This window comes from Syngnathus leptorhynchus, chromosome 12, assembly GCF_054491065.1.
Source record: "Syngnathus leptorhynchus isolate UIUO chromosome 12, UIUO_Slep, whole genome shotgun sequence".
In the NCBI taxonomy this organism is placed as follows: domain Eukaryota; kingdom Metazoa; phylum Chordata; class Actinopteri; order Syngnathiformes; family Syngnathidae; genus Syngnathus; species Syngnathus leptorhynchus.
In genome coordinates this window covers 410815-426398 of record NC_141206.1, presented here as the reverse complement: position 1 = coordinate 426398, position 15584 = coordinate 410815, and the positions used below count along the sequence as shown (strand labels likewise).

Below are 15584 nucleotides of genomic sequence, written 5' to 3'. Positions count from 1 at the left end.
CCCCTTCTTGGCCGGGTCCGAGACACGGCCAAACAGGAATACCTTCATCCTGACGGAACAAACTCTGGTGCCGGACGTGTGAGTAGTGATACCACCGGCGTCCTTTGAAGTCGAGCTGGGCCGTGTGAGAGGTCCTGGCCAAGACACGAAAGGGGCCCTTCCACCTGGGCTCCGTCCACTTTCTGGAGATGACTTGGACGTACACGTGTACATGTGAGCTGTTTCTCCACCGACACGCCTTCCTCCGCCGCAGCGGATTTCTCTCCAATCTGTGCAGAAACACTGGACACCAAAGCAGACAAATAAGACCAGTATGCTGTATGAGACAAATTTGGTACCGTAACATCCTCCGGTGGGACGAGCGTCATTGCTGGTCCCGGCATTAGACGACCTGTCATCAATTCAAACGGTGCAAATCCAGTGTGCCTGTTAACAGATTGCCGCACAGACAACAAGGCAAGCGGAATCGCTTGGAGCCAATTCATTTTCCATTTGAGCAATAATTTTGGTCAGTTTTTCCTTCAACGTCCGGTTCATTCGTTCAACTTTGCCCTGGCTCTGAGGATGGTAGACACAGCCAAATCGATGCTTCAAACCCAAAATTGATTCCACCTTGGCCAAGGCTTTGTTGTTAAAGTGTGTACCATTGTCAGAGCGGATCAGGGCCGGAAAACCATGTGTGGGGATGCAATGGGTGATCAAAGCCTTGATCACAGCAGCAGAATCTTCTTTCAAGCACGGATATGCTTCAGGCCAGCCTGAGTAAGCGTCAACCAACACAAGCAAAATGCGTTTCCCATTCACTCTTGTATACATGTCGGTGAAATCTATGATCACCTCTACTCCCGGCCACGGGGTCGGCTGAAACAGGCCGGGTTTAGGCTTCAACGTAGGACGTGCATTGAATGTCTGGCAGGACTCACAATCCGCAACGAATTTCCAGACCATGTCAGAGAGTCTGGGATGCCACCAACTTCGAAGATGGATCATCATGGCATGGGGACCCACATGGGAAGTTGTGTGTGCCTGTGACAGGACCTCCGCCATTAGCCTTCCTTCCGGAAGAGCGGGCTGGCCTGGGTTGCCATGGGTTGTTTAATTTGGTGTGCATTCTGAGACTCAGACCAGTACAAATTAGGAATGTGAGTTTTCCGCCAATCGGTCTGTTGCAACAACTGCTTGACCATTGAGCCCAATTGTCTGGCCTCGTGTCCTGGGGCAATAGCCAGCGAAATGTGTGGCACCCCTTTCTCTGTCATTTTGAACCACTGCATTTGTTCATATGTCAGTTCAGTTGCCGCTGCAACTCCCTCTTTACCAATCAAAATGCGTGATGAAGTTAAATCCCACATGTGCCCTTCAATTTCTTCAAACAAATCCGGATATACATCATCACTTTTTCGGTCATAATATAGAGTGCAATGCAAAGGATCAACAGGTGGGTGGTATGGCGCCAGTGAGCAGATCCAAGGTTTCCGCGGTAGGTAGGTCGAGAACACACCACCACCAGCAGGGGTCTCTGGCTCCAGCCTGGCCCAGTAGATGGTTGCAGTTTCTGCTTCCGTCGGTAGGGACGCCATCAGCCACTGACCATGTTGTTGTATTTGTTGTGAGCACTGGATGGTGACGCCATCTGGAAATTGAATAATCACTCCCTCTGGCCCACACAGAATTCTGGCTTCAACGGCTGACAAGTCCTTCCCATCAAATTGATCGGGGTGTCTGTGGAATGGATGTATTTGTGCCACAGTCTACACCCCGTTCGGGTAATCACAGTTTCAAGTGGTTTGGTAAAATGCAGAATTTGTGGTTTTCCCGAGAAGCCGACTAAAGTTGTTGTTTTCTTTGACAGTGAGGATACAGGAAGGGCAGTGTTTATGGATGAATAAGTTCCTCCTGTGTCCACCAGCATCTGCACAGGTTTTCCCTCCACTGTCACATGAAGCATTGACTCCGCTGGGCCACTGCTTCTCTGGCTCCCCGGGCAGCCCTATTCAAATTGTCCACACCAGAGATCATCATGTTGGTAGTACTGACCTCTGTGTGTTTGTGGCTGTTGCCAGGGCCGTTCAGCAGACGGAGCTGTTCCTGCTTGTTGCATCGGCGCCTCGGGTTGATGTGGCGGGCCTCCGGCTGGGCGGGCGGCTCCGCGCCGTCGATACTGCGGGCATTCTCTTGCCCAGTGATCGTTTCGCCGCAGACGAAGCATGCGTTGGGCGAATCAATCAATCAATCAAGTCAAGTTTATATAGTCCTAAATCACAAGCAGTCTCAAAGGGCTCTGTCCTCTGCATTTAACCCATCCCCATGTGATTTTGATCCATCCCCTGGGGGAGAGGGGAGCAGTGAGCAGCAGCGGCGCCGCGCTCGGGAATCATTTTTGGTGATCTAACCCCCCAATTCCAACCCTTAATGCTGAGTGCCAAGCAGGGAGGCAATGGGTTCCATTTTTATAGTCTTTGGTATGACCCGGCCGGGGTTTGAACCCACAACCTTCCAGTCTCAGGGCGGACACTCTACTACTAGGCCACTGAGCTGGTAAATGGGGTTTGTATGTTGCCCTGCCCGGGTAAGCAGGTGCATTCCCTCCCCGGCCTCTGTATCCGCCCCGGAACTGGCCCCTTCCGCGCCCCACCACCTGAGGAGCCTGTGACATTTGCATTTCCTTTTTCTGTGATTTAGACTGTTTAGCTTCACCATGCATTTTGCCAACTGTAATTTCAACAACTGTTTGGATAATGCGTCTGTCTCGTTATCAACTTTAGCTTGTGACTCAGTGAACATTCTGCAGTGATGCAAAAGATGACGTTTAAATCGTTCCTCGGCACAAACCAGAATGTCAGCGTATGACATTAGCTGCTTCTTCACATCTGGCGGAAGTCCATCCACCAGCGCCGTCCGGAAGAGCACCTCTGCCTTGTGCGTGAGAGTCGGATGGCGACCTGTGGTTTCAATCCAACTCTCCACACATGTTACATAATGTTGGGCAGGTGACATTTTCACATCATAAGGAAACATAGTGGGGGCCAGATCGGTGGGTTGTGGGAAAGTCATTTTAATGCTTTTAAACTACTACTGCTACTGCTACTTGTGGCAAGGGCACCTCCCTCCCCAGTCTCGCTGTGAACGCTCTTGCTGTCTCCACTTGCTCTTCACGTCTTGTCTCACTTTCTCCGTTACCCATTTTAACATCTGCGCTTCCTGTCTACGCTGCTCATCAACTTGATCAACTTTCTTCTTTAGCTCCTCGTTCTCGGCACTAAGTCTATGCCAGCTTTCTCTACCTCCTCTGCTTTTCTCACATTAACAACACTTTCTACGGGCAGTTTCTTCTGAGTGGCAAACAAAGCTGTTGCCATATTGTGCAAAGAGCGTCGCTCTTCCTCTCTCTCCCTAATGTGCTTCTTGAGCACCTTGCGCTCACGCCAGCCGGCCCCTTTCTGCTCGTCTTCTAAGGAGAGCTTTCTTTTCAGCACCTGACCCTCTTTTTGCTGCAATTGCCGTGAGAGACGTTCCATGTCCCAAGTTTTTGAAAAACCCTGAAACAATTTGTCAGCTTCCAATTTCGCGAAGACTTTTCGGTGTCTCACACGCTCCTTTGCCACTTTCTTTCTGTCAATGCCACTCACAATTTGCGCTACCACATTGCATACATTCTTTCAATCTCACTCCATTCATTCCTCTCAGCGCACACACACCTCTCATCACACACACTATCTCACTCCATTCATTCCTCTCAGCACACGCACTACTCTCATCACACACGCACGCACACGCACACACACACACACACACACACACACACACACACACACCAATTTGATTGATTTTGGATATTTTTGCGGTCTGATCTCTCACAGGAGGAACTGTTACCACCGGATGTTTTTGGGAGGCCTCACTTCTCCCAGGATCTCAAATAACCTGGCTATTTGAATATGCTCGGCAACGTACCCTTGTCCACCACGACGAAGCTAGGTCCCGGACCTATCCGTAATACGCGCAAGTCCCTGACTTTACCGTACACGTCACACACGTAAGTTCCAAACTTATTCACCGTATGTATCTTAACTTCTTGCACACTTTATTTGATCTGAACAACAGTCTCCTCTTAAATTTCCTCTTTCAATTTGCAGAATTTCGACTTATAGTAACAGGTATTCTGCTTACCTTATCAGTGATGAGCGCTCAGGGTTGAGGAGACATTGTACCAGCTTAACGTTGTGCACTTTATTCCAAACGGTTCGCCGACCGAGAGACAGCGTCCCAGACGCTGTCCGGTGTCCTGGATACAGACCACGAGTTGCCAATTACCCTTCTCTTGACATCACGTCGGGGTCACCAAGAAATTGTTAGGATACGGATTTTTAGCTATTGATCTGACTCCAAATTGCGATCAATACTTAACACAAGTTGCTATGTCCCAATCCACACACTGGCGCACCTAACAATTTTGCGAGTTCGTTCTGTCAAAGAGAAGACCAGCAGATCAATCAGACCAAATTTACCAATTGTTTATTCCTAACAAAGCGCACTAATACAGGCCTGGGTCCCGGGTCCCTCACACTAAAACTCGTGCGTTTTTGTGACCACCGAAAGACGACACATTCTACCGGGTTGCCCAGTTTTAAAGAAACACAATATGAATATTAAAACATGCAAAACATTGTGTGAAGATTGGTCGATGGCCATCTCCTCCCCGTTGAGGTGTCATCACTCTGGTCAGGGGGTTGGGTTTTTTCCTCTCGAAGCCCAACCACCTGGACGTGGTGTTGTTCTTTGTTCTCGTTCCTCACCGACCTTGAGGTGTTATCGTCCGGTACTCCCCTCGTCCCGTACCGTCCTGTACTCTTTTCGTCTGGTACTCCCTTCCTGGGCCTCCCTGTTCCACAACTCTTAGAAGAAAACAAGTTCATGCAGTGTGCCTGCATATTCCTCACCCCCTACCAATCCACATGAGCACTCCAATACTAGATATTATATTGATATGATTATATGTTTCACACAACCTTAAAAAATATGTTTGCAAACTGCTAAAAGCACATTTCCCTTTATATGAGAGAATATTTACATGTATCAGCTTATGCTATGTAAAATATCTTCGTAAGGAGTGCCACTTCTCATACAGATTTTGTGGTCCACGGTAGATTTACTCCTGACAACCACAGTTGATGAGGAACAAAGTTTCCCATTGGATTCCATAGAAAATGCATGTGGGTCATTTTGGCGTCATCTTCAGGTTAAACACTGCTGCGCATGTGTATCTGATTTGAGTTGCAAGGATTTTTGACGTATCTGTTTAACATTGATTGTCATAGACTACATTTACATGTAGTCGATATTTGGGTTAAAATCAGAATTTGGGTTTCTGAAATGATTGAAATAACCTGTTTACATGTCTCAACAGAGAGTTACGTTTACTCATTGAACCTGCGACCCACATCGATGTCACGGCGCAAATAGACGTCATTTCCGCTTTTTACTTGTGACTCGGCACGGAAATAAAGAAACGGGTTTCTCACATCGCTCCTAAAGTGTGCTTTTCTGCCAGTTTTCGAGCTCCACCGTGATTGTTCTTTGGCTTTGACTGACTTCGACTCGATCTGTCCTTTTATGCAAACTTATCATCCTGCGTGGTGGTTCGCTGGGGCACTGGTTAGCATGTCCGCCTCACAGTTTGGAGGGTGCGGGTTCGATTCCGCCTCCGGTCCTTCTTGTGTGGAGTTTGCATGTTCTCCCCATTCTTGCGTGGGTTTTCTCTGGGATTTTCGGGCTCATTTAAGTAGACGAACAACTATTTGCACTCACACATAAAGACATTGGAGCGGTCAATCTGCCCACCATTCGTGATTTTGGAATGTGGGAGGAAAGTGGAGTACCTGGAGGATTATCCTCAAACAATTTTTACATCTACATGACTTTTTTTTTTAACCTCATCTAAGAATACCGTGGCCGATCTGTTCATTTTAAAAAACAAATGTAACACTTAAAAATGGAGTATGTAAGGCAAAGTAGCTTTATTTATATACTGTAGCACATTTAATACACAAGCCAATCAAACGTTACACACAACATCTACTAAAAGCATTCACCAACAGAACAATAATATTCAGAAACAAAGGAGAGAAAACAAAAGTTGTTTACCAATATTACTAAAAAATGTACAATGACAACATTTAAACCCCAAAGAAATGCTCCCAACTCACTAACACTCATGCTCGGAGGCACGCAAAAAGCAGCTACATTACATTGCTTGCATGACATGCTCATGGTTTGATGTTGGGTTTTTTGGGTAATAGTATACAATCAAGTAAAGCAAGAGAGGTGATCGATGGAAACGGTCACTTCTGCTCCATTGTTTGTAGCAACTGCAACTGTCTGCACCTCAAACACCACCTTTATATCACTTACATCAGGGGTGTCAAACTCATTTGTGTCGGGGGCCACATCATAGTCATAGCTTCCTTCGGAGGGTCATTTTGACCGTCAACACCTTATATACAGTATAGGCTACACACCAAAGTGTCTTAACGTGAAGAAATTGACAATAAAGCAGACTTTGACAAGTTTTGAAATCATAGACTAGTAAAAACTAGTAAAAAATAAAATAAAAAGATGAATAGTAATACAAATTGATATCAATTTCAAATTTTTTTCAAAGTGAATACAATTTCTAATTTTAGTATTGACACATGTAGTTCATTCCCAATTTGTCTTTGCGGGCCACATGAAATGATGTGGCGGGCCATAACTGGCCCCGAGCCTTGAGTTTGACACCTGTGATTTACATGAAGTCGAGAGCTTTAAAATTCCTTCTTTTTAACTTTCTTTGTTAACTGGAGTCAAATAAATGACCATCAAGCTTTGAAGGTCTACTTTGCCAGACCTCCATATCCTCCACAAGCCCCCCCCCCCTTCTGTACAGTATAATACAGTATTCTACTGACGTTTAACATACTGTGTTATTTATTTATTTTCTCAATCATTGCAAACTTTACCTTCACGCTCAACAGTTTGCCCACTACATGTCTAATTGTGAAAAAGCTGGGGCCCATTTCTTTGGTGGTGTGGTATGAGATGTTTTGTAAAATGTAATATGTGCATTAGATATTAACTGAAAAAACAGTTTCTTAGCTGTGTATGTTGTTGTTTAGTTGTATCCCATAAAAGATTTACTTTTATTTTAACAAATGTGCAATTGCACATTGGTGATTGATTCATGATGTTAGACATCAGAACTACTGATTTAGTTCTGTGCATGCAGTCTGTCTAATCCAAATCCTTGGTATGCAATTACTGTTTTGTTGTCATATACCGTAAAACCCCAAACAAGAACGAGTATATAAACTAGCTAAGGTTGGTGTTTGTCTCTTTTGGCTTTGAATTACATAGTTTGTTTGGCTTGTTAAATAACTGGCATTTTACGCAGCCAATAATAATGGTCCATATTGAATAACTGCAACACATCCAACCAATGGAATCGTGAGGGGGCGGGATTCATGGGCTAGCTAACGTACGCTCGTTAGTAGGAAGAAGAAGCCGATTCTGGAAGCCATTACGTTGCGCATATCAATTGAGTACTATTTTTGCGTACAGTACGCAAACTACTTGTCCAAAACTCGAACTTTATGCAATTATGGTCTCGGTCGCAAAAAAGAGAAAAATGAATTTCTCGGAGAGAGAGGTTGAAATTATTGTGGAAGAAATAGAGAAACAAAAGCACACATTGGTTAACCACTTCAATGCTGGAGTCTCCCACATGGCAAAGAACAACGCATGGTTGGAGATCCTCAGAAAGGTGAACGCTGTCACAACATGTCCGCGAGAGTTGCCTGAGGTCAAGAAAAAGTGGTCCGATATGAAGACGGAGGTTCGAAGAAAAGTGGCCCAGGCGCGGGCTGCGATAGAAGGCACGTCCACCGACTGCACTCCCGTTCCCGTCCTTCTCACTGCCATGCAGCAGAGGATCTGTAACCTCCTGGGAGAAGCCACCATCATCAGTTTACCTGCAGGAGACTCGGATGCTGAGATCACTTTGCCTGTCACGGCAAACTCCACCACCGTCACACTCACAGAGAGTAAGTTGGCAAATGTTTGCATACCCAAGGGTCGTTGCAGCCTTATTTTCTGAACGCTATTATAGGTGTAGATGAGTAGATGTGCTGTGGTTTTTTTTTGGGGGGGGGACTGAATTATATCATGACTTAATGATGGTGAGCAAATAAAAATAACAATACTTTAGTAGGCCTACTGTGCCAAAGTCCCAGTTTTACACAAAAATAGGATTTATGTAATGCATTTGTCACTTTCTCGTAGCTTACCATTTAAGACTCTCCATAAATTGTATCATAAGTTTTTGCTCACGTGTTATTTGGACAGCTGTTTACCTTTAGATTACACAATACACGAATGATCATCATCTAAGTACGTCAACATCGAACTTTTTTGAAGAGCAAAGTAAAGTTAACAACCTTAACACCTGACCCAGATGGCTTCCTGCTTGACAGTCTGTGCTGAGCATCTGGCACCCACCTTTGTATGGATCTTCAACCGCTCCCTGGAGCTGTGTGAGGTGCCCTCGTGCTTCAAGAGCTCCACCAGCGTTCCAGTGGCCAAGAAGCCCGCCATCACAGGATTGAATGACTACAGACCTGTCGCTCTGACATCTGTGGTCATGAAATCTTTCGAGAGGTTGGTGCTGAACCACCTAAGGATGTCACGGGCCCCCTGCTTGACCCCTCCAGTTTGCCTACTGGGCAAACAGGTCGGTGGATGATGCGGTCAACATGGGACTGCACTACATCCTGCACCACCTGGACACCCCAGGAACGTACGCCAGGATCCCGTTTGTGAATTTGAGCTCGGCGTTCAACACCATTGCTCCTGACATCCTCCAACAGAAGCTCATCCAGCACGCGGTGCCTGCCTCCACCTATCAGTGGATCACCAGCTTCCTGACCAACAGGAGATAGCGTGTGAGGCTGGGGAGCATCACATCTGACACCCGGACCACCGATACTGCCGTCCCTCAGGGGTGCGTCCTCTCCCCACTGCTCTTCTCTCTCTACACCAACGATTTCTCCTCAAGTGACTCTCGTGTGAAGCTCCTGAAGTATGGAGACGACACCACTCTCATCGGACTGATCCGGGACGGTGATGAGACTGTGTACAGACAGGTGGAGTGGCTGGTCCACTGGTGCAGCCAAAATCACCTGGAGCTGAACCTGCTCAAGACCGTGAAGATGACAGTGGACTTCAGGCGAGACCCTTCACCACTTTCACCCCTCATATCCACAGTAATACGATACTCTCCTCAGACACCTTCAAGTTCCTGGGAACCACAATCTCTCGGGACCTGAAATAGACCGGCCACATAGACTTTGTCCGGAAGAAGGCCCAGCAGAGGCTGTACTTCCTGAGACAGCTCAAGAAGTTCAACCTGCCGCGGGAGCTCCTGAAGACCTTCTACACTGCCATCATCCAGTCTGTCCTCTGCACCTCCATCACTGTCTGGTTTGGATCGGCCTCCAAACAAGACAAGCACAGACTGCAACGGATAATCGTGACTGCAGAAAAGATCATTGGAATCAACCTCCCATCTATCCAAGACTTGTACCTGTCCAGGACCAGGAAACGTGCAAGCAACATCTCTACAGACCCTTCTCACCCAGGTTACAGTCTGTTCGAACTACTCCCCTCCGGACAGCGTTATAGAGCCCTGTACGCCAAAACCAGCAGGCACAGAGACAGCTTCTTCCCCCAGGCTGTTGCCCTGATGAACTCACACCACTCTTAGAGTCTCAGAGTCATTGCTGTGCGATAACATCCTGCTCTCGATGCTTTATTTTTGAATTGTGTATATTATGTGTACTATGTGTCCACTCTGCATCCATTGCAGCCTGGTCATCCTGGAAGAGGGACTCTCCCATCTGTGGTCTCCTCTCAAGGTTTCTCATTTTTCTCCCTAGTTGGAGTTCTGAGTTTTTCCTTGCCCTCCTGGGAGTTTAAGATCAGGGGATGTTTGAGAATATTTGTCATTTTTCACATGTCCTGAGTGTTGTTAGTCACCTAAATGTTGAACAGAGATTGTGATGTACCAGAGTAAAATTCCTTGTTTGGCACGCTCAAACATGGCGAATAAAAACTCTTGAATCTTGAACAGAGTTTGGCATACAAACGTTAGCCCGGAGCATTTTGTAAACATCCATAAAAACATTTTTAGTCTCCCATGCATTGAGTAATTTGACAAATCACTGATACAAACTTGTAACATAATTGCAGTAGAGAAAACAAATAAATAAAAAAGTCAATATCACATTAATTATAAAGTAATTTTTTATTCGATTACATTCTTCCACATTAATTTACGAAAGGCCAACTCAGACTTGTCTTCGTGGCAATAGCCACTTTTACCCATGAGAGGAGAGTCAAAATGCATGTTCCATCACGCCAAAATATTTTGTGTGTGTGTGTGTGTGTGTGTGTGTGCGTGTGCGCGCGCCCGCGGGTCTGTGTTGTGATTTATGATGACATTGATACTGTATTTATACAGTTACCATCTTTAGATGGTTAGTTGTTAATGAAATCATCGTATCTTTGTAGCCTAAGGGAATCTGGACGAATGGATGTTACTTTTATTCTGTGTTTTCACGTTTTTATTTTATTTCATTTTTCAAGGAGTTGTCACTTTATTGTGATAATTTCTTTACTCTCCTCTTTCTATTTTAGCTCTTCCAGCAGTTTCTGTAACTGTTTGTCATGAAGCAAAAACACTGAATGGTAAGTGTATTTTTGCTTCTGTTATATGTATGCCCCTGTATTTTTTTATATTATTGTATATTTATATTTTTATATGTACATGGGACTCATTTGTAGCCATAGGCTAATTTTAAATTGTCCCCAAGCAAATCACAGAAACAGCATACAAAAAATAATTAGTCTGCTTAAAACAAGCAAACAAAAAACCGCGTAAACTAGCAGAATGTTTGTTGTTTCCAAGCTGGTCTTGCTGGTTTTACCAACAACCAGTAGGGTAACAATAACATGTGTGTCTTCGCTCTGTGGATTTGGCTCAGCAAGCCGAGGTTTGGCTGTTCAAATCTTGGCTGTTTTGTATTAGTTTTGCTGCCCCTGACTAGTGACACCAGCAAGATTAGCATGAAAACCAAACAAAACCATCCTGATCTATACTGTTTCTGCCAAGCAAATTGTAGCAATTTTTATTCACCCACAGAGTAGCTTCCATATATTACTGTACTGAATACCTTGATTTTGATTTGAATGGTTTATTTCGGCAAGTACATAAACACACTTATTACAGATTCATTTCACATTTGTCTGACATGACATTAACAATTGAACAGATTATTGTGCATAAGATGACTTGCACAACAAAATTACGCTGGCATGTTTTGGAGAGAACCACCATTAGACTGAAAATCAACTAATACACCGTAAGATCAGCAACTTTATAAAAGGTGTTACCGTAATTTTCGGACTATAAGTCGCGGTTTTTGTCATAGTTTGGGTGGGGGGGTTATGTGATTTTTTTTTCACAAATTTTCAAAATTCAAAAATCCGCAATGTAGTGAAACCGCGAAAAACGAACCGCGATGTTGCAAGGGATTACTGTCATTTGAACTCCAAGTGACGTCACAACGTGCCGCGCGGTTGTTTACATCAAGGCCAAAGGATTCGATCACGGGATGACGAAGATGATGAAGGGCCCCACGTACTACCGGCATCATTAGCGGCTTTGTTTGTAAGTGACACGAAGGACGAAGAGTTTGAAGGATTTAATGATTTGGAGTGACACAGAAGGCTATTATGGCTTTTACTCACGCCCGGTACTTCTCGACGGGAGCTCTCTTTCACCTCCGTGGATCCGAAATCGGGGGCCGGCGTTTGGCCGGGTGGCTGTCCGGGGATGGTGGATGGTGCCCGGACATGGCTTTTACGCACGCCCGGTCCTATTTATGGAGCTCTCTTCCACCTCCGTGGATGGAAGTCGGGGGCCGGCGCTCGGCCAGGTGGCTGTCCGGGGACGGTGGATGGGGCTCGGACATGGCTTTTACCCACGCCGGTCCTATTTATGGATCTCTCTTCCACCTCCGTGGCTGGAAGTTCAGTCGTTGTTGGCTCGTTGAACTCTTGTTTTGTTAAATAAAGAGCCGTTTACCAAACCCACGTCTTTCCTGGTACTTTGTTAATGCTACAATATAGTTATATACTAGATCTCTGCAGCGCACGCGCGGCGTTGTTTACATAAAGAACGAGGAATTTGATCGATGGATTTAATGATTTGGAGTGACACAGATGGTTTGAAAATGTTGTTTTAATATGATAGTTATTTGAAATATACTTTATATATCATTATATGGGTTTGTGGAATAATTAGAAATGCAACTTACAACGGGTCCGACGTCAGCATACGCGCCGCGCATACGCGGCGCACGGCATTGTTTACATAAAGCACGATCGATAGATTTAATGAATTGGAGTGACATCGATGGTTTGATCGTGTTATTTATGTAATACTTACTTGAATAACTCTGAATGTTACGTCAGGCACGTTCTCAGCTCCTCGTTTGTGTATATGTCACATTAGCATACCGTATCGTTTAGCCTGTTGTTGCTGGTTCATGTCTGTTTTTGGTGTTGGATTTTGACAAATAAATTGCCCCAAAAGTGCGACTTATACTCCGGTGCGACTTATATTGTGCATTTTATGGCGGGTGCGACTTGTACTCCGGAGCGATTTATAGTCCAAAAATTACAGTAAATGTGGGCTTATTGTGCTAACCGTAGGTTCCTTGTACATATATGCAAACATCCACGAGACCTCTAACAAAACATTTGCCGTATGAAGAAATCAATAGAAATCTTTTTTGGAAGTTGTGCAGTTGCTCAAACATTTGGAGTGAGGTTCAATTATTATAGAATTAAAGATCACCAAATGGAAAAACACTTTTAAATGTGGTATTGTTTCCACATTTTGCTACTCTACTACTTTTAAGTGGGAAAAAAAACACCTCCCCTAACTAAGATGAGAAAAAGATCATCTTTATTTGCTTTGTTTTCCAGCTGAAACAGCTTACCATGCATTAGAAGATGGAGGCGTAGTGGAGTACTGCACCACAACCGTAACCGATTCAACCCCTGCTGTGGTTGCAACGGTTGAGGGTCCAGTGGAGGTGTTGGCATCATCCTCAGCTTCCTCGCCACCGCCACCTCAGGCTCAGGCTCATGCTAAACCCCAAGAGTTGAAGAGCCGCATTGCCCTCAATTCAGCTCGTCTTCTACAGGAGCAGAGAGTCACCAATGTCCATATCCGACAGATTGCCCAGCACCTGGAGGGTCAGAACCAGTTGCTACAGATGATGCGTCACTCTCAGGAGGCCCAGGCATTTGCACAGGAGCGCCAAGCCCAGGCCTTGGAAGGAACTCAAGCTGCACTGCTGGCACTGGTGCAAATGCTCAGGCCAGCTTTAAAGGACCTCCGCAAATTCCTACTGAGTGGGACTGAGGTCACAAACTTGCACAGCGCAGCAGCAGGAGTGACACCTGATGGAGCATTCATAGAGGAACAGAGCAAGCCAGCGACACCACCACCTGCTCCCCAGCACACAGAGGAAACACAATAGAATCCTTAATTTGGTTGGCACCACAAAACTGACTTCACATTCTCCTGAGAAATCCCTACACAGAGACTTACACGAGCCTTGAAAACATTTTATAAGTTGCCTTTGGAAGCGCAAATGTATGATTTTAGCTTTGCATTAACATCAGAGGGCTATTCCAAAAAGCAGGTTCAACATACTCTGAGTCTATCCCTGAACTCTGAGTTGACTTACTCTGCTATGGGAGACTCTGGCTATTCGGTTCCAGTTAGTTCAATCAACTCTGAGTATGTTCACCTGGTATGATGCGCGTGCGCAATTCCTATAAAAAGCCATTATCAATCGAGCCCTGATACCACGAGTCACCATGACAACTGAGGAAAAACAGATTATTATTTACTTTATTGGTCCTTATGTAGGCCTATGGCGAGTATGAACGTATTTTTTTGCCGCAAGTCTAATACGACTGCAGCAGCGAAGAAGAGAGAGACGTCATGGAAGGAGATGCACAAGTTTGACTGAACTATTTCATTGATGTAACATCTAACTATAAGATTGTAGCATAGCCTATAGTTATGAATTTAAGTAGGAATGAAATCTTATTTTCATTTCGGTACAATTCAACAGGAGAAAGAAATGACTTGGAAGTGGCTCAAAATAAAACATAAAAACATTAATCAAATAGGTAAAGCATGTTTTGCTCGGCTGGGATTGCACCTCACTTTGATTTTTATTTTATTGTTTTAATTGGACTCATTCTATTAAACAAGGTCAGTATTAATGAAAACTAAAACATTCATTTAGTGGCTACTTCAAATATTTTAAACCCCAAACAAAATGTTTTCCAACGTCCTCTCAGTTAATTCTACACGTGGATTAATACTTGACACAAATGCATTTATGTTTTATACCTATTATAGTCATTTAAAATGTGACACTGGAGTCTACACCAACATTCATTAAAATACTATTTTAAAACAAATGCTGATTTCTGCTCAGCGAACAGAAAAAAGTAATGCTCTGCTTCCCCGACATTATAAAGAAAATGCCGTTTGTAGAAAAAACAGTGCTAAAAGTTGCACTGATGTAAGTGCTCGTTCGGGGTGATGATGGTACTCATGATGCCCACACACAAGACAGGCGAGTGTACTACTACACCATCAGGCATCCCACGGCTAGTGAAGGTTGAGATAAATTATACTGTTCAAAGAAAGCAGTAGCGCTTGAAAAGATATTCTAGAAATGATGAAACATGTAATCTGGGTCGGAAGATTGTCTCACGACGTAAAGAGTTTCAAATTATTACGGCTTCCATGTCGATCAGATTTTGAATTAACGGCCAATCCATGATTAACTGCTTTCTTTGGGTGGGAGGAGAAACTCTGGGTCTCACAGTAAACCTGCCAGCGAGCAGGTTATGTTCACAGAGTAAGTTACCACAGTAACTGACCCAGAGTTTAAGTTACCTCTCTTTCTGGAACGGATAACTGAGTTTCCCTCGTTTCCGTGGTAACATACTCAGAGTTTTCACATAACCCGCTTTCTATAATACTCCCCAGATGACTGTGACTTTGGATTTGAAATGACATTTTTATGTCGAATACCACTGGTCATCTCCAACAAGTCTCTTTACATGTTCATTAGTCACGAACAAACAATGAGAGGGAATCAATTTTGAATGTATACACTGTGAATGTATACACTGTGATCAGTAGCTAAGCAGGTCTTGCATTGTTTTTATTTTTCAATTTTAAAGAGAATTTGATGAAAAAGTGATTGAAAATGTCTTATAATATGCTGTTACATGGGTTACATTATGACATACAGTAAATCTCTGAAAATGAGTCCACAAATGGTTTTTAAAATGCCTTCTATATTGCATATCAAATAGGGTTGCTGTGCAGTAGCCTAACCCATCCGATTTTGGGCAAGAGGTGGGGTACCAGTACTCCCTGAACTGGTTGCCAT

The 15584-nt window shown here is 44.4% G+C and overlaps 1 protein-coding gene across 3 annotated transcripts; it reads left to right on the top strand.

Moving 5' to 3' along the window:
* The first annotated feature begins 7 nt into the window (after positions 1-7).
* Positions 8-13650, top strand: naif1 (nuclear apoptosis inducing factor 1). 3 transcript variants are annotated; one of them, XM_085926055.1, is made up of 5 exons: positions 8-1766; positions 1853-2919; positions 3861-8075; positions 10726-10776; positions 13081-13650. In XM_085926055.1, exons 3-5 carry the CDS (start codon positions 7634-7636, stop codon positions 13638-13640), a joined length of 1053 nt encoding a protein of 350 aa, XP_085782181.1. In that variant the 5' UTR covers positions 8-1766; positions 1853-2919; positions 3861-7633; the 3' UTR covers positions 13641-13650. The 3 variants fall into 3 exon arrangements, with proteins under 3 accessions (XP_085782181.1, XP_085782182.1, XP_085782180.1); XM_085926056.1 differs by having other exon boundaries at positions 1853-4033; positions 5405-8075; XM_085926054.1 differs by having other exon boundaries at positions 1853-8075.
* Positions 13651-15584: the final 1934 nt, after the last annotated feature.